This window comes from Rhipicephalus sanguineus, chromosome 6, assembly GCF_013339695.2.
Source record: "Rhipicephalus sanguineus isolate Rsan-2018 chromosome 6, BIME_Rsan_1.4, whole genome shotgun sequence".
NCBI classification, from domain to species: domain Eukaryota; kingdom Metazoa; phylum Arthropoda; class Arachnida; order Ixodida; family Ixodidae; genus Rhipicephalus; species Rhipicephalus sanguineus.
Genome location: NC_051181.1, coordinates 141,049,425 through 141,069,286, shown reverse-complemented (window position 1 = coordinate 141,069,286; position 19,862 = coordinate 141,049,425). Strand labels below are relative to the sequence as shown.

At 47.4% G+C, this 19,862-nt stretch overlaps 1 protein-coding gene across 1 annotated transcript in view; it reads left to right on the top strand.

Annotated features, from left to right (window-relative positions):
• LOC119396571 (cytochrome P450 302a1, mitochondrial) overlaps positions 1-19,862 on the top strand; it is a gene marked incomplete in the record, with an annotated part of 43,865 nt that overhangs the window by 5,965 nt on the left and 18,038 nt on the right. Inside the window, 4 exon segments of the mRNA XM_037663836.2 lie at positions 9,028-9,298; positions 9,946-10,183; positions 10,555-10,748; positions 13,221-13,422. Coding sequence (XP_037519764.1) covers positions 9,028-9,298; positions 9,946-10,183; positions 10,555-10,748; positions 13,221-13,422 — 905 coding nt within the window.

Here is a 19,862-nt window from a genome sequence, read left to right as displayed (position 1 = left end):
CAATTATCGAAGAACTCTTGATTATAGTAACTGTGGTGTTTTCGTATACAAACACGCAGACTGAACTGCCTCACTCGAACTTGTGATCCTTGCTGTTTTACAAAACGATTTTCGTTCCTGTAATGTAGCTTGCACATTTCGCGATTTTCGTGTTGATTGTGTAAATGATATCATAGCCATCACGGAAGCTTTCCTTTTTATTTTTTTTTGACGGATTTCCCGTTCGCTTGTTGACTCCGTACTCTGTGATGAGAACGCGAAGAAGCAAAGAAAAATAGTTTCTATAGGCCGAAAAGCTTTTTTGGCAGCTCAGTTACCTATAAATCTTTCCAGCAAACACTACTGTTATCAGTACTACCTTTAGAATGTGGCAAAAAAACACTGAAAGCTAAGCGAGTTCGTATTGAACCCGAGTTTCCTCCTTTCTTTTCTTTCCTTAGTTTTTTTCCTTTTTGATAAGAGCGCCATGGAAAGACCGACGAACAGCCATGCTGCTTGTGTGTATATCTATATCTTACTTTCCGGCCTGGCTGAACGACTATGATGGAGCTCCCATGCTTGAGGGTGTATGTAGGTGTGTGTTTTTTATCACCATTTGTGTCATTCTTTTCTTTCTAACTTTGTGGTCCTCCTGACCTCATCCCCAGTGCAGGGTAGCAAACCTGATATTTATCTTCTCGTTATCTCTCCATTTCTCTCTCTCTCTTCTCTAGATAGATAGAGGGATACATTGCTTCCAAGCTTTCGTCTTCATCACCTATTGTGAATATGCGAAACACACCACACACCCACAACACCACACACACAACACACACACACACACACACACCACACACACACAACACACGCCCCACCACACACACACACACACACACAACACACCACGCACGCACGCAGCACACACCACAACAACACACAACACCACACACCACACACACACACACACACACCACACACAAACACCACACACACAACACACACACACACACACCCCACACCCACCACCACACACACCACACACACAACACACACACAACACAACACACACACACACACACACACACACACACACACACACACACACACACCACACACACAACACACACACACACACACCACACACACACACCACACCCAACCACACAAACAGCACACACACACACACACAGAGTGTCCTTTCTTCGTCCCGTCTTTTTAGCGCGTTTTTTTCTGCTCGTAAAACACAGTGCCCACACTATTAATTACTTCCATTCGCATAATTTACTCGCGCAATACATCGACAGAGAAGAAGAAGAAGAAGATGGCTTTCGCCTTCGAGTCGTCCTAGGCAGATGCATAAGGGATCACGTGACATTTTTTTTTTCTTTTAGTAACTCTTTATCAGCGTAGAACTTGGCTCAGCGGGAACATGTTATTGCATGTGGAAGTACGGCATTGACCGCGGTTCATTCGTGGAACGCACGTGAACTCCACGTTAGCGGCGCGCAGTGTCGACGGTCGAGCACGCGAGGTCGCAGAGAAAACATTTTCTCCGGTGTCAGTGATAACAGGGCCCCTCTTCCTTGCGTAGAGTGGCCCGAGTTGAAACTATATAGGAAGCCATAAAGAGAGCGGGATACGGCAGTACCCCTAAAGTTACCTTCTTGATGAACTTATTCTTGACTTTTCATTAGAACAAAAACAAAGAAAAGCTCGAATGGTCTAAGGAAGCCGCACAGGGTCTGCTTTCTTATTTTGAAACTCTTGCGGCCGTTTGCGCTCTAATGGGCTTCTTATTGCTTTTAATCAAGTTACAATTAGGGAATTAAGGACACTCTTTACAAAACACGCAACATTGAAACTTTCAAGTCTTGAAGGCAGGCTCTAAAAATCTTGGCCGCAGAAACGGTGCGTGCGACGGTTGGGCGTGGCTCTTAATGCCAAAACTACCCCCATCCCCCCCCCCCTTTTTTTTTATTAAAGAGAATCGCAGGGTGACCGGACTCTCAAGCAGTCCTCCATTGTGGCCGTCTGCGCATGCGTGATGAAAGCTGCTATGAGCGCGTGCGTATTAGTTATTCTTCCTGTCCTTTTTTCTTAGTTAATTCTCCTTCTGCCCCCTCCCCTATTGTAGGGTAGCAAATAGGGTTCATCTTGACTCAGCTGCCCGAGTTTTCTTTGCCTTTCTCTCACTCTTTCAGGTTGAGACTTGCTTGCAAAGCTTCAGGAGATGTCGTCATATATGTAATACAGCAATGCAGGCTCCGACAAAAGACTTGGTGGTGCTGCCCTGCTCAGCGCGTGCTGGCTTATGATTAAAAAAAATTTAGGCGAATTGATGGAGGTTTGTCCTATAAGTGAGCGAATCGCTTCTACTTCTGCCTTCGTTTCTCTCGGTGGCGTTACCTCCATACAAATGGCTGTGCATGCTGATTTCTTGAATAGCCCTATCCCTGAAATAATGACGAATGTCTGAACATTTTATTCAAGATTTGCAAACACTGTAGTAGCGTAAACTGTGCCAAAAATAGGCAGTGATATTTTTTTTTTTGCATCTCTACGCTGCATCAGTATAGCTCACCACTTGGCGCAGATTGTAATATTTAGTATAAATAAACCCCACGAGGATACGAACATCACCACTCTGGAGGAAAAAAAAAGAACAGCTGGTAGCTATTTCGTCACCCCTTCCGTGCCCTTTTGCAAGATTAAAATTTGTTTCACTTACAGTGAATGTGTATTGTAACGCTGCATACAACGTTTCCTTCGTTTAATGCCTCTTCTAGTTCCCATGCAGGGTGATTGTACGCGTCAAGTTACCCGCAAAATTGGTTTTCCGCTCGAGCGTGCAATTAAGAAACACCCGCCCACACGCACTGATGAATGAATGTAGAATATGCAGGAATCTGCGGTCTACAGCTTCAAGTTCTCATTAAAAAAAAGGATAAAACAGCGTGTCGTTCTCCACACGTACTGCCATTTGGGGCAGCATATAACCACTTCGTGTCGGCCGTGGGCGCCGACATTAGAGTTCGTGATAACCACCGAAACGCGTGCCATGTCAGCGCAGATTAGGTGGGACTTAATTTCATATACAGCGCGCGAATACTATCCAGTTACAGTAATGAGTCGCATACCGAAATGTCGCAGTCCACTTTTCGGTATGCGACTCATTACTGCAACTGCAATTTTGTGTCTCGAATGACGTAGCTCGCCCACGTCCAGCAACAAACTCGTGAACGGTAATTTGATTAACTGAACAACTGTATTAGTACGTAAGGACAGGGGAGGGGGGGTTCTTGCAAATCAAAATGACAAAGAGAGATGAAAGAAAGCGGCGTAATTGATGAAAATACGACGCGGATTCTTTTTATACCCCGATTAGTTATATGTGCTGCCTTCAACATCATTTGTCACTTATATTCTTCGGCAAAGTATGAAAACATATTTTTTTAAATATTCATCTCACTAAACGCATCTATACATAATTAATAATACCTCGGGTCTTATGTGCCAAAACCAGGATATCTTTATGAGGTTCGCCGTAGTGGAGGGCTCCGGAAATTTCGACCACCTGGTGTTCTTTAACGTGCACTGACATCGCACAGCACACGGGCCTCTAGAATTATCGCCTCCATCGAAATGTGACCGCCACGGCCGGAATCGAAACCGCGAATTTCGGGTCAGCAGCCAAGCACCGTAACCACTATACCACCGTGGCAGACACGCATCTATACAGCTTTTTTTTTTTTTTAAATATTCGTCTAGTTAAAGCCATGTACACAGCTATTGGATGTTTCAGAGTCATGTCTGATGGTACAAAAATGTAACACATAAAGAATGAAGGAATCCAAGTGTTTTTCCACTTTCGTACACATACGAAGAATGCCAACTTCCAGATAAAACGCGGGTTGTTTTACATTCGCCAGACTCGGGACGAGCGTTGCATGCGAATCAGGGCCCCTCTCGAACTAGTCCACGACCGCTCCGTAAAGGGAAGGTACACCGCGAGGCGGCAGCCTCGCTTGACGAGTCTTTGACCTCGTTTAAACCGTGCACTGACCCCGTCCAACGCATGCTAATGAAGTGCTGCGGTTGCGACGCCGATAACGCCTCCGTCGTCGCTTGATCACACGTGCTGGAGAATCGTACACCCCCCGGCCACCTCTTCTCTGCTTGCGTGACTCTCGTCTCTTTAGCTACAGGAGCATCGCGGTTGCGACTCTCCCTCTCCCCCACCCCCTCCATCTTCCCCGCCCCTCCTGTTCGACAGGCATTCGAATGTGGTGAACCACCAATGCGACTTTCGATTCTGCGGAACCAGTTCGCTGCAGCCAGGCAAGGAAGACACGGGGAGGACAGAGTCCTAGTCTTAAACTGGTTTCACCGGATAGTTGTTATTTTCTTTTCTCTCTCTCTCGCTCTAAATGCGTCGTCTTTCGTCGTTCTGTCTCTCATTCCGAGCGCGCACACGCAATCGTAATGCAGAGAGACATAGCAACGGAGTCAACGGCTGCATACACTGCAGTGAGACTATCAAGGCGAAAGCCTTCGCCTTAAGTGCCTCATCAAACGAGAAAAGGGACTGTCGTAGGCGTCAACACGAGTGATGCGAAAAATCATCATCACGTGCTGACGTCACCATGACGTCACAGGTCGTCAAAATTTGCGAAGTTATCATGACGTCATTATGAAGCCATAAAGTGACATCACATGATGACGTCATCATATGACATCCTCGCTTGTTCAATGGTGGGCCGATCCAGGAGACACTGCCAAATCACGTAAGGTGCTAAAGGCTTCCAATGCCGCCGATCCCGGAGGCAGTGCAAAACCACGTTGGGTGCAGAAACCTTCCGGGTGGGAATCAATACAATCAACTAAAAAGAAAACAAAAACGAAGAAAATGACTTTCGCCTTGGAGTTGTCTTAAAGCATTAGGGACGGTGTGATTTTTTCAAGCACAGTCATTACTATACATACATCACTCTTACGAGGTCCCGGGTAAAGTGCTAGATATAGCCAGCAAAGTACACCAAACGATCCAGTTTCCTGGATGTAATTAGCACTTTACAAAAGACCTGGTTAATAGTGAACTGTCATACGGAAACATTCGCTTATGCACGTTTTTTCAGTGGTGCAAAACGGCATTGCAGGTGCGTAAGACTCGTGTTTCCGGAGAGCGTGCTAGTGAGGGAGGAGGCGGTCGTTCGAAACAAAGAGACATTAACATTGAAAAGGATGGCTCCGACGGAAGAGCTGGCCATTAGCATTCGAGTGAGAGCATGCGATTGCGATAGTTCATCTTGCCTAGTTTTTTGTTCTTTTCACGTTGGTTAAATGTAAACGAGCGGTGCTCATGTTTATTTTCTTTCGACTTTACGTTGTCCTCGTGTGTTCCCGGTGCAAACATCAACGGATTATTCCATGAAGGCAACCAACTTTTTACACAATTTACGCCTTGTATTTGGCACATGATAGCCTTAGTTGCTTATGTACTATTAATCCCAACAAACCATCCAAATACTCCGTGAAGGCAAAAGCGACATTAGCCAGTGACATTAGCCATTATTCTGCGGCCACTAGCCGACGTTAAACGTCATTTAGCCAACGCCATCCTTCATTAACCAGTGCTGGCACCTGCTGGTAGTATCAAAAGTAAATACGAAACGCCAAGACACTCGTCACAGTTCACTACTCAGCATTATGTATAGGAACGACCCACTTACTGTAACACGTAAAACGGACTGACAGACGGAGGCGCACGGTATAGCAGCCAAACAATGCTTGGGCATTAAAAGATAACTTGCCGCGATAACATGCGGAAACTGCACGCTGAGCGGAGACCCAGCGTGCACGATCGGCCTTACGGGCGCGGGGCTTTATCAGTTGAGCTACTCATGTCCATTTGCATAGGATCATTGACACATTAGTCGCGAGTGGCAGCTTTGGCCGAGCGACTGCTTTGGCTCAGTCGCTCGCTGCTCGATTTATCCGTCGCACGACTGCAGTCGCAAACCCCTGAGTCAATCAGATCATAGCTGGCGTCAGGGGAGGCATGGCGGAAGGTGGGTAGATTCTCACTTGCACCCCCCCCCCCCTCCCGCCCTTTTCCTGATGGCCTCCAGTATCGGAGCCATTGCAAGCTTCTTGCTCTTCACCTCGTTTTGCATCGCCTCTAGGATCTGGCCACCTTTGACTAAGCAATGAGTCAAGCGATGACGTCACGATGTGACGTCACAAATTTTGGCGATCTGGCCTCATGGTGACGTCATACGCTGAAGTCATCACGTGATGGTGATTTTTCGCAACACACGTATCGACGCCAGCGTGGGACGTCGACGCGGGACGCCGACGGGGGACGCCGGTAATTTTCGCGTTTGATGAGGCATCTAAGGCTTTTAGCTTAACAATACTTGCTTGGGTTTTACGCGCCAAAACCACGATATGATTATGAGGTAGGCCGTAGTTGGGGCCTAGGGATTAATTTTGACCACCTCGGATTCTTTAACGAGCACCTAAATCCAGGCACGCCGATGTCCTTCGCACTTTGCCCCCATCGAAGTGCGGCCGCCGTGGCCGGAAATCGAACCCACCCCCTCGAGCTTAGCAGCGCGAGACCTGACGTGTCAAGCTACCACGGCGGGTAGTCGTCATAGTGATTGGGCCTTAAGACACAGCTCTGTTCAGAGTGGGAATTACTGCGTAATACGGAATGACGAAATTCCACTTGCTGCGCAGAAGCGCAAAGGAATGGTTTCCGGTGTCCCCCAGCCCTTATGAAATTTTTCCTTTAAAATTATATCACCTGATTACGAAAATTTGATTGCATCTTTTAGGCTTACACTTTCGATTATTCGTGAAACTGTAGGATTGTGAAAATGACGTCGCATACCGTCTATAGCCTCTTTGGAGTGGCGCAACCGACGCTCTCACGAACACATTGTGATTGCACCTGACGTCTTAAGTGCACTCTGGGACCGTTTCTGTACGCGGCAACACACTTTTCTCTCTCATTCTACGTTTTTTTTTTTTTTCACGTGCATGACGTTGGCCGCTTTAGCTCGAAATAACCCACGCGTGGCACTTAACTAATATAAATAATGAAAGAGGAAACGCTTGCTTAGTTCCGTCTTCTCAAATCTTGTTCTCGCCTTATTCGAAGTGAGTACCTTAGTCGTGGCCTGGAAGAAGCTTCCCACGCAAGTCTTCGCCAACCCACCACACTGTCATCAAGCATATGTCTCAAAACCAGTGCGCAAAAAAAAAAAAAAAAGCCAGTCAGAGTAATAGGCAGCTCCACAATGCCATTATGTGAGGGGTACAGGCCCACTTCTGGTTGCCTGTTCCAGTATTGTAATCCAAATAAGGAAGAATCCAGCAACTACTGTTGCCTTCAAGAAGACAAGACCGCTTGTCGGAACGTTGCCCGTAGCGACACCCCGTGTGCTATGAATTTTTCATCGCTTCCAATATTGTAATGATTGTTAAGGAATTCAGATGGGCGCTCGAACGTGTAACGGCTAGAGATAGATCACGGACGAGACTACAAAGTGCGGAACGGATAGAAATGGATCAAATAGACGAAATTTGCAGAAACAGGTTTACATCCGAATCGGTCTATTCCGTCCTATTCTCGCGTCATAGTCTTGGGGGCGTATACGCACGGAAAGTTTAGCCTCAGGGGCTAAAATTTCCGTGCGTACGCGCCCAGGACTATGACGCGAGAACAAGACGGACTCCCAGGCTAAAACTTTTCGCAAAAGCAGGAGGCAATCAAATGGCAAGACCACTTAACTAAAGAAGCTTCGGTAATTCAAGTGCTGGACAGTATGTCGACATCACGTGGCTTTTGCCTTGCTGTAGACGAAATATGAGCTTTTGGCGCTGCTGATTTCAGGGCACGTTGCGTTGAGTGCCCGTGGTAAGCTTACTGCACTGTGCCGCAGAGTAAACTAAGAACTTGCTAAGAATGTTCCTCGAAGAAAACGTGGTTTGCAAAAAGAAACCTGTGTGACACTCTGTGGAGCGCGCGTGGGTGCAGTAGATTATTAGGTACCACATTCATGGCGGGTGCTACTAAGGCAAACAGGTTGTTGTGTTAGTCATCGCCCATATGCGCGATCATGCTCACTCCCTTAGAGACTCAGTTGCAAGTAATTTACTAGATCACAGAAGAAAAAATGGTTGCGAAGCACATCTTATTCTAGGACTACATCGACAGTAACGGTACGCGATATAAGGGAAGCGTTTGAAATACACCAACAGAATGACTCATTTGTCACCGCGCGTTCTGTTATTTTGCAACGCAGTGAAATGAGCTACTTATCAAATGTACGATAGTCTGCGGACAGCAGAGGCTTGTATATATTGGTGCTTGCTTTTCTGCGTGTTTAGTCTTCCTTGAATACCGCAAGTGAAAATGCGCCGAAGAATGGTTCTCGGTCAAGGCTGCGTCAATCGTCTTCAACTTGCGTCCCGTTGTTGCAAAGTTGTTTTTCCTTCTTCACAGACTGTAATAACCGATTCATAACTTGCTGAGCGAATTCGCTGAGGAACTGATTGATTTGTAGCATGCCCGATGAATTGATTCATTGATTAATCGATGTTGTAAACGAAGACCACGCGATAATAATAATTATTGGGGTTTTGCATGACAAAACCACGATATGATTACGAATGACGCCATTGTGGAGGTCTCCGGAAATTTCGACCACCTGGGGTTCTTTAACCCACAACTAAACCCGTGACCTTCGGGTCAGTGGTTGAGCGCCATAACCACTATAGACCACCGCGGCGGGTGATTCATAACTTGCAAAGCGAATTCGCCGAGGAATGGAATGATTTGTAGCATACCCGATTAACTGGTTGATTGATTAGTTTATGTATTCGCAGCGTGTGCGATAGACGCGTGCAAAGCGATTATGGCAAAACAGTGCTAAAGTGTTTGTGTCTCTTATGCGCTCTGTGATTTCAGCGTGAATGGTCGCCAAGTCGTGCAACTTTCAGTTCAGTTGATTGATTGATTGATTGATTGATTTTTTGCAGATGAGATGCCTATCGAGAAGGCTCCTAAGCGCGGTACGTCCGACTGGTTGCCGGGAGAGCAGCTCGCTAACAGCTGCGGCCACCGAGAAGCAGCGCCCCGTGGAGCACGATGTGTGCCCCGTACACGGAGACAAGCTGCAGCAGCAGTTGCAGGGCCTCAGAAACCGGCCGGTCGGTGCAGCCGGCGACACCGTAAGGCCGTTCCACGAAATTCCTGGCCCTAAACCGTTGCCGATCATCGGAAACATCTGGAGATACCTGCCGCTTATAGGTGGGACATGCCTTCTTCATTGAAACAGCTACGTCTTGCTACGATGTGCTGATGTCGGCTCGTGTGCTTGAATGAAAGGTAGTAGGGGAGTTTTTTTCGATGGGTTCATTTCTTTGTTCGACACAACAAAATGAATCCAACAGACCACTAGGCCGATGAAAGCGTAGAGGACATTTATTGTTGCCTCTAGCTGTAGTGTAGTACATATTACGGAAATTGAAAAGAATTAAAGTAGACGAAAAGAACTCTTTCCGTCGTTGAGATACGAAACCACAGCCTTCGAATTAGGCGTCCTATGCTTTACCGATTGAGCTACGACGGAATCCTCGTCCAATTTCTGAAAACGCAGAACAAGTAAGGACACCATTTTCATGACAAATGGCAAATGCGCTTACTGTGTGTACGAGAGAAAGGGGCTTCATGCGCAATGTGTGAAGTCCAGCTGATGCTCACGTGTTGTTGATATTGTTCTCATGATTTTTACGTTGCGTTTTCAATACAAATTTTTAGTTGAGAGTCAGCGCTTGTATTCTGTCTGTCTGTTCTTCCTGTTGTCTTGCGCTATTTGAAGTTCGATCATGTATCTGTTCGAACTCGCCCAAACGCTCGCTTTTACGAGCAAATTTTGTTTTCCTGGGTGTTCGCAGGAGATATGGACCTGACACGCATGCACCGGAACGCGCGGAAGCTTCTCGACCAGTACGGGACTCTGGTTCGAGAGGTGGTCGTGGGGGACCGCGTGGTCGTGCACGTGTTCGACCCGCGAGACATGGAGCACGTGTTCCGACACGAAGGACGCTACCCGGCGAGGCTGTCGCACCGGGCGCTACTCAAGTACCGCCGCGAGAGGCCACACATGTACAACAGCGGAGGACTGTTTCCTTCGTAAGTGACACCTCATACGGAGTCTCGAGCGAGCACGGCCTTTGAGATCAGAACACGCGCATCTTTCGCGCCTTTTAGGACGCGTGCAGAACGAACCAGGGGTCGAATACACGAAGCTTCGACCACCAGGGGTTCTTTAACGTGCACTTAAGTACACGAGCCTCAAACTTCCCAAATGCAGGGTAACAAACCGTATTCTAGCAACTTTCTAAACTCCCTGCTTTTCCTCTCCCTCTCTCTGCCCGACCTAGCTAAATGCTTCTAGTAATAGTAATAGTAATAGTAAGAGCTTGTAGTAAAAGACGCAGTTATTACTGTGTCGATATGAAAGACAAATAATCGAATTCGTGCGTGTGATCTTACGTACGCAGGAATGGTGAAGAGTGGTTCAGGCTGCGACACACGTTCCAGAAGCCACTGATGCAGCAGGGCGCCATGTCTGTCTACGTCGACGTCTTGCAAGAGGTCACCCTGGACGTCGCCAACCTGATACGGCAAACGCGGGACAGCAGCACGCACGAGATTGAAGACTTCCTCGAGCAGCTGTACCAGTGGGCCCTGGAATGTAAGACCCGCAGCTGCTTCTCAAAAGTGCGCCCTTTCCTCCGAGATTTTAATTCGACGAAATTTAGGGGAAGTAAACATTACGTTTCTTTGCGCCGCTTTTGGGTCAGCATCAAAAAAGGCATACATTATGTGAACTACAAATGAAAAAAAAAAAGAGAAAGAAATGGAGGCGACCCTAATCCTCAATTTAGGCACCCGCATCTCGGCGTTCGTGTGGCCTGGTGCATTCCTTAGGTTAATGTTGTGGTTCTTCGCACTGCCGAAGCGGATCTCGGAAGCCACGTAGAAAGAAGCGTGTGATTGAGATCTGCTCTGCCAGGTGCTGCAACGATCCCAGCTGCTCAAAAAAAAAAAAAAAAAGCGTCTGCTCTTTCAATGAATGCATTCAATTGAGTTTCATTAATTATCTTGGCAATTATTTGGGCCTTATGTTAAGTAAAAGTTATGCTCCGTTATCATATGTATCCAGTATAACTCTGTGGGATGCGGAGTCGGTGAAGGACGGATCCCAACATAAAACGAAACGATGTTTATTAACGTAGTAGCAGCAGCAGGGCAAGCATGCCGATGCTGCGCTTCGGAAGGTTAGAGAAACAAAACATGAAACCAAGCTTGGTAGCTTGGGTTATATAGCCAGCAGTGGTGACGTAAGCCTCCGGTGAAACTGCGTGGCACTGTCTTTTATCGGAAGCGTGTTGCAGCAGGTAGCTGTGTCACGCCGGGCTAATCAGTGACGAGATGGAGGCTGCGTAGGTCTGTGCGCAGTGGTCGCCACAACTCTTAAATTAAGCTAGAACCACCGGTTTCGTAGCATTTTTGTTTTCTAGAAGACTTTTTCTGAGTATTCGGAAAACCGGAAGTAATTGATCGACCGGAAGTGCTTGGAAGAAAAACACGAGGGCCTCTCGTTGCTCGTGCCAGCAAAAAAAAAAAAAAGCAACTTGAGTGTAGAGAAGGGCACAAAAACTATCATATAAAACCATAACGAAGACCAAGCAATACAGATGCTCAGGGGAAGATGAGGGCTCAAAGAGAGGATAATCAGGGTTGTCTCTGGAGTCAACGTTCAACAAGAGGACTTGTCCTTGTCAGGGCAGAGTATAACGCGTGGTTGTCGCAGTTTTGCGCATTCCGTGTGCTATAACCTGTGCGCACAAGGAGCACCTACACTTTTACGTAACAGACCTTGAGGAATATGCGAGATTACGCGAGCGAGAGCATGCGGAAGAAACGGATGCACACAGTTGGCCATAGAACACGTCATTTCTGCGCTCTCAGGTGACCTAGTACAACGGGAAGCATTACGTAAGGACATATCACATCTGTGCGTGAGAGTGTCTGTGTGCGTGTGTCTGCGGGACACGTCTTTACAAACTTTTTCTTCAGCTCCCTGCTTCACCACAGGAAGGAAAGAACTTATGGGTTACCAAACAAAGCCTTCTTTTTTTGTGGTGGAATAGGAAAAGAAGCCATCTACTCTTCCGGCTTGCCTATTAGCGGAATGAACGGTTGTGACGGTAAACACCCGATACGCCGTGATAATGAGGGAGCATTTCCGTGTGACGCAACTGACGTCGAGTCCTGTTTCGTAACGACGCATAAAGCTGTCCCCCTACTTTTTGTCAGAAGACCTGCCTTTAAATAAGCGGAAGTGCGTTGAACGGGTGGCGTGTTCATGCGTCATGACGCGGGATAAAAAGGTTGGACGAGAATTGAAGACGTAGGCGCGTTACATTGTCACTAGGACAACTTCGGTGACGAATGCTTTCGTTCTTTCGCTATTGTGATACTCCTCGTGCGTTCAACTAAAGGCTTGCGACGTTCGCAGCCACGCTTCTCCAGTTGTCTTATTGTTACCCTTGTTATTGTTGCCATAATTATCGCGTAATTAAGTTATGTCCGACGCGAGCCAGCAGTTCTTGAAAGGTACAGCCGCCATTTTTATGAAAGGGAACACGTGAGCGCATGGTTGATGGCTTTGTAAGGCTTATGGGGTACGGCGAAGTGGCGAAATCTGAAAATAAAAGGAGAGAGCGGTGTCGTTACTTCTTCTGCCTACACATCTGTCACGAACGTTTGTCTTTACTTAACGCTTTCTTTTTGATATCCATCTTTTGTTGGGACATTTCAGCGAACGAGTGTTTTCGATAATTATTGTTGCTATCGCAACCACATAAATTGATAAAAGAAGAAGGAAAACTGCGATAAGTGTGCAGGCAATTGAAGGAATGGCACCGCTCTCTTCTTTTATTTTCACATTTCGCCAGTGCGGCGCGCCGCATGTGCGGTACGAGGCTATTTGCCAGGCGCTAGCGTGTTCCCTTTAATAAAGATCACGACTGTACTACGAGTGCTGATTCAGTATCCATTTAAATTAAGGTCTACGCCAACATTTCGGCAGAGAATTTGAAGGTTGCTATACATACTTGAGTTGAAAGATACTGCTAACCATGGTGCGCACGCTTTGCAGGCACGGGTGTTCTGGCACTGAACACAAGGCTGGGCTGCCTGCAGCAGTGTCTAAGCAGTGACTCGGAGCAGTCGCGGCTCGTGGAGGCCGCATCGGAGACGCATCGCATCATCATGGTGACTGAGAACGGCCTGCCTTTCTGGAAAGTGTGGAACACCCCTGCCTACAGGCAACTGGTCCAATCGCAGGACTTCATGGCCAGGTGAACACAGCGCATGCGTGGCAATTGCATCCGTTAGACATCTGCATTTTCGCGGTTCTTGACTTGGTAACGTTGATTAGCATTTCGAATAATTACATTCATCGCCTGCAAACGAAAATTTCGATGGGACACTGGTTCATGTGGCTGAGGGAAGGGATGTTCCTGTAAGCTTCAAAGGAAACAGAAATTACCGCACGTTCAAAGCTGTTACGATGCATCTTTTTTTTTTCTACTCGTTACCACAGAAGCATGTAGTAGGAGTATGCAGGGAATAAGATGCACGAAAGAGTACGTACTCAGTGACGCAGTCTGTCCTGAACGAGCATCTAGCTGCGGCTCTGCACTCTAGACTTAGCGGTGACACACAAGTGTAACCTACCAAGTTCATGGCTGTGCCTTGGCACAAGCACGGCCGAAGTTGTCATAAACTGATGTAGTGAATTTTCTTTCTGAAATGGCTTCCAGTTCTGGGCCGGATTTATTTACTGGAATGAAATTTAGTACTTCACGTAAGGTCTGTCACAGTTGAAAAGTTCTTGCAATCAAAGGTACACGCATCAGGAGGCCGCGCAACAAAAACTGAAAGCGCCCGTCAAGAAAGTGTATGGAACCTGCAACATAGAATGACTTGCACTTAGCGAGGTTCAGTACCTAAAGTTCACCTAGAACTTCTGGAGATAAGATGATGGGATTAAACTGCAGCTTCTTGCAATGAGCCATATTGCTTCATCATATCGGTCGGGACAATTCGCGAGAGATCTTGTGCTGAGTGGTTGCTAATCAAATGCGCCACGCAAAAAAAAAAAAAAGCGTTACGAACCCATAGCGACAAGGCACGATTTCACAGTGACCGGCGCAAAGACAGATCTGATGCCGTCTAAGCATGAATGTAAAAGAAATTAAAAAGCATGGTTGATCCCTCCGTCATAGGAATCGGAATAACACGAAAGTAAAGCGTGCCCTTACAGAAGTAACTGAATGTTTACTGTACATTGATATAAGAGAGTTTGCACATTATATATTGATGTCTGTCAGCTATACCACCGTTTAATGTGGATGCACCCACTTTGATGATTAGTGGTACATCTCCATGCCGACGGCTAACGTCCATGTTAATTGATTAAACAAAACCTTGTGGTAGCTGTAGTAGTTAACGGAGAAGGCGTAATCAGAGAACGAGGTGTGCTGGCCAGAAAAGGGTCGCATATTGGACGCAGAACTTGGTCGCCATCCCGCGGCATCTTAATGTGATTGAACACCACGGCCGGACTAGAGGGAAACGCAAAGCGCGTCGTACCGCCCCGGTAGCCCGGCCGCGATTTTTCTCGGGGCGAGCGCGTGAGCGGGGAACGCGGTGTTACAGCCAGGTGAGGCAGGAGCGCGTCGCAGAGCTATTTTTGGTTTGAATCAGCGTGACACTTTGAGCGAGGCCGACGCTTTTACGACGCTTTAGGGAGCCTACATGACCGCACGACGCTTGCGCTAAAGTCGCCACCTCGCGGTGTGTTAAGGCACTGACATAACTGAACTTCTATTGAAAACGGGCCGAATGGGACGGACGTGTAACGCGTTGCAGGTGCTATTCGCGGGGGCCACAGTAATGACGAATTACTTTACTTTACCGCTCCCAGAGAGCTATACCACCTCGCCGACTGGGAGAGTGGTAGATATAAAAGGCGCGTTTGTAGAGCCTCGAGAGTCTGTGACCATGGCGCAGTGGATTCTGCTTTCGGCCACGGTTGTGAACAGGGGCGTAGCCAAGGGGGGGGGGGGGGTTGGGGGGTTCAAACCCCCCCCCCCCGAAATTTTTCAATTTTGCTTGAGTATATAGGCACGCACACATACAAACACACGCACGAACGTACATAAAGTATGGTTGAACCCCCCCAAAAAAAAATTTCTGGCTACGCCCCTGGTTGTGAACGGACGCAGGATGCAGGGCTCCGTTGGAGCGGCAACAGCCGCCCTTGTTGGCCGCGGTAACAGGACAACTGAAGAGTACCAAGTGATTTTGCCTCAACTGCCAACAGGACGTGTCACTATGCATACCGTGTTTTTGCATGGCGACGTTCGAGCGAGACCCTATAGGGTTGAAGACTTTAGAGACGCCATAATGCCCACAGGGCTACTGCCTGATGTCATCGCGCTTGGAGCCTACCAGATAAACCACGTCTGGGCGGTTACCCTGAGTGGAGAAGAAACAACGAGGAAAATGCTCTCTTTCAAAGAACTTCAAGTGAAAGGACATCGATGCCTCATTGTGGATCAACAGGACCGGCAGATAAAACTATGGCTGCACTGGTTGCTTCACGGAGTCGCCGATGAAGATGTACGGACGGCGTTCGCTGTTTTCGGCAATGTAGTTGAAGTGAACCGGGAACGCTGGCGCGTCGACGGCGTGAGTGACAAAGGGTCGACAACAAGAACTGTACTCCTGAAGTTGAAGAGCGGAATCTCCGTGGATGACCTTCCTCACCAGATCCGTGTGGCAGGAGAGTTGGCCTTGGTAGTCGCGCCCGGAAGGCCCATGCAATGCTTACGGTGCAAAGGAACCGGTCATGTTCGACGAGATTGCAAGGTGCCACGTTGCTCCATTTGTCGGCGATTCGGGCATCGAGACGCCCAGTGCGTCCGATCGTACGCCGCCGTTACAAGCGCGGCAACGAACGACGAGCTAGGCGAACAGACCATGGACGCAGCCGAGGCCGAGGACGCGGCCAAGGGTGGAGGAGATGCGGCAAGTGCGCTTGCGGAACGCAAGCCTTTGATGCCTGAGGTAGACAAGGGTGCGTCGGACATCACGGCATAAGCGACTACGGTGGACAACGAGACGAGCATCGCAGAAGACGCGCAAAGCCAACCAGTTGACATGACAACGAAAGCAGTTGGAAGACGCGAGTCGCCAGTGCAAGGAATGGCACGCGCGCATAACACTGGCTCGGCGATTAAACGTCCGTTGGAGAAGTCGGAGGACACAGCCAACGACAGCAAAGTAGAAGGACCACCAGCGAAGGCGACGCTGGCGCGTCGTTCGGGCCTCAGGACGAGGCCCAATGTACCCATTGACAGAGCGGCTGGAAAGCCTACGGAGATGCCGCAGGACGACGCCGGACCACCGGACGGCACCGGAGGCGTCTAGCAGTAAGCTAGACGTATACGGTAAGCACCATGCTCCGGGCCTGACTTCTTTTCTTTTAGTTTATAAAAATGGCTAGCAACTTGTCGCTTAGCTTCGCTACCTTAAACGTCCGAGGTTTGGCCTCCAGGAAAAAGCAGGCTCAAGTTTACCGCCTGCTAATTGATCGAAATATCGACGTGCTGGCCGTACAAGAGACAAAAGTTGAAGGGGAGGAGGAGACCCGGAGCATGATGCTGCGTTTTACGTCGCAGTATTATGCCGTTGTAAGCCATGCAAAGGGTGCATCGGCTGGCTGTGTGCTTTTTGTTAAAAAAGGTTCCGGGGTTGATTGTCCAAAATTACTTTTCCTGTGACTCGGGCAGAATAGTTCTTTATTTGTGATTTTACTGCAAGCGCCATCGAATGGCGTGTCATTTGTGTCTATGCGCCAAACGTGGAGGCTGAGCGCGAATGTTTCTTTGCCATGATTAAGCCTCATCTATGTGAGCAAAAACAGCTTGTACTATTGGGTGATTTTAACTGTGTATTGAGCGCGAATGATAGGATTAGTTACCGGTCGGTTCGCGACAGAAGCGCTGACCTCCTCAAGAATATAGTTAATGAATCCAATTTGGAAGACGTAGCTGAGTGCCTGGAGGCAGGACGTGAAGTTCGTTTGACTCATTTTCAGGGAACGAGCCATGCACGTCTGGACAGGATATACATGGAAGGGTTCCCGGTATCCAAAAGCAATAGTTACGCAGTTGTACCTGTTTCCTTCTCGGACCATTGCCTCGTCCAGTGTAACGTTGGATTGAAGCAAAAGGACAATAAATTTAATTGGGACTTATGGAAGTTGAGCACGAGATTACTTCGTGATGACGATTTTAACAACTACGTCATTGACAGCATTAACAATATTAACTTGATTGATGGCTGTAATATCGGCGAAGAATGGGAACTTTTAAAGCAACGCGTTAAAATGAAAGCCATCTCGAGATCTTGTACTTTAAACCATGAGGAAAAAATGAAAGAAAATGAACTTAAAGTAACGCTTCAGAAATTGATAGCACTGGAAAGTGAACAGCCTGGCGCATTTAAAGACGATATACGAACCATAAAACAGAAAATTGAAATTTTCGAACAGGAACGCTACCGAGGAGCACTCCTGCGTGCAAGAGCAGAGGCGTGGGCGGTGCACGAGACGCCCACTAAACGCGCGTTTGGTATCGAAAAAGCACACGCGCGTAGAAACCACATCGAAGTAATAGAGGAAAATAATATCGAACTAACTACTAACAGCACTATCGCAGACGCCTTCTTTCGCTACTACAAATGTCTCTTTGCTGCTGCACCAGTAGACGTAGAGCGTTTCAAAGACGCGTTCCTTGGGAGGATGCCACAGTTATCTCAAGAAACAAAAAAGAATTTGGAATCACCCATAACAGTTTCGGAAATTGAAAACGCAATAGATCGTTTCCCTCCTGGAAAGTCGCCTGGACCAGATGGTCTGGGTGCGGCATGGTATAAGGCGTTTAAAAAAGAAATATCCTCAGTTTTACTAGCTGTCTTCGAGGAAGCTTACAAAGCCAAATCATTACCGCCGTCATTTGCGGAGACGCACACAGTTCTTATTCCAAAGACCGAGGAAAAAGCAAAGCTAAAATTAGTTACGTCGTACAGACCCATATCGCTAACTAATACCGACTATAAAATACTCATGAAAGTACTTGCAGGGAGATTGCAGTCCGTTATTAAAGAAATAGTTGGCGAGCACCAGACGTGTGGCATCAAGGGGCGTTCCATTTTGACGAACACACACACGATGCGTTGTGTCCTTGAATGCTGTGATGCTTTTCATTCAGCTGTAGCGATATGACAGCTTGATTTCGATAAGGCATTTGATTGTGTACCGCATGATGTCCTATTTACCATACTTGACCATGTTAATGTTGGATCGGTAATTGCAGAGGGAGTAGTCCTGGCGTACCAGAGATGTACCACTAGATTAATCATTAACAAGATGCCGGGAGCTCCTATAACGCTGGAACGTTCTGTTCGCCAGGGATGCCCAGCTAGCCCTCTATTGTTTGCCCTTTACATCGAGAGTTTATGCTTGGCCATTGTCCACAATGAAAACATTCGCGGTTTTAGGCTACTGGAAGCCGAAGTGAAGGTTTCGGCGTATGCCGATGACGTGGCAGTATGTTGTACATCGAAAGAAGGTGTCCAAGAGACAATTGACGTCGTTAAGAAATTTCGCCAAATTACCGGAAGTCGAGTGAACTGGGGGAAGTGTCTGGGGCTATGGCATGGTGAATGGTCATCGGTCCCAGATGCTTTTGCCGACATTCGGTGGTTCAGAAGTCCAGGAAAGTACCTAGGTATACCCCTTCAACACTATAAAAGCACCGACGAATATTGGACTGAGCAGGTGCAGCAAATGCGAGAAAAAGCAACACGGTGGAGCGCCACTTGTCTCTCAATGTTTGCGCGAGCCACTGTATGTAATATGTTTTTTATGAGCAAGTTGTGGTATGTGATGCAAGTGCTAAGTTGTACACGAGTGAATGTGCAAAAGTTTCATAGAGTATTCGCTGTTTTTGTGTGGAGGTCAACTTGGGAAAGATGCAGTAGATCGAATCTGTTCAGACGAGTTAAAGCAGGGGGACTTAGCTTGTCGCATCTATTTGTCCGGCAGCTAGTTAATCGCTTTCTCTTCTTTCGGGACGTGAAGATCCTTTTCTGCGAACAGTGTGCCAGCTACGCCTTTGTCGCGTGCTACCTAACTTAGTTGTTAGCACTGCAAACATGCCTGGAGCCACGCGAGGCTTTTTTAAGGAAGTTGTGGACAGCGTCCATTTTCTGTCAGTGAGGTTCTCAAATGAATATCTCTTTACAGTCACTCGAAAGAAATTATATAAAGACATATGTGATATGATTTTTCCAGTGCCTATGTATAGGTCAATAAACAGTGGAGGCGAAGGAAAAGATGTACTCAAACGAGTGAAGAAAATGCAAATTCATTCAGGGGCGAAAACTTTCTTTTTTAAATTACATTCGGGTACTTTATCGGTGCGGACATTCTTGGAAGAGCGCGGTTTTTACATGCCGTGGGGTTCTCATTGTTTTATCTGTAGAAAACCGGAGACAATAGATCACGTATTTTTGCACTGTTGGGAAGGGGTCTACTTCTGGGATGTTTTACAGAGAACGCTGAAGAAAGAGTTTCCTCTGCATCCACTTGGAATCAGGTTTTTGCAGATAGAAAACGAGGATGGGATGCCTTTTAACCTTATTATGCTTCTTGGCCTCCACTGCT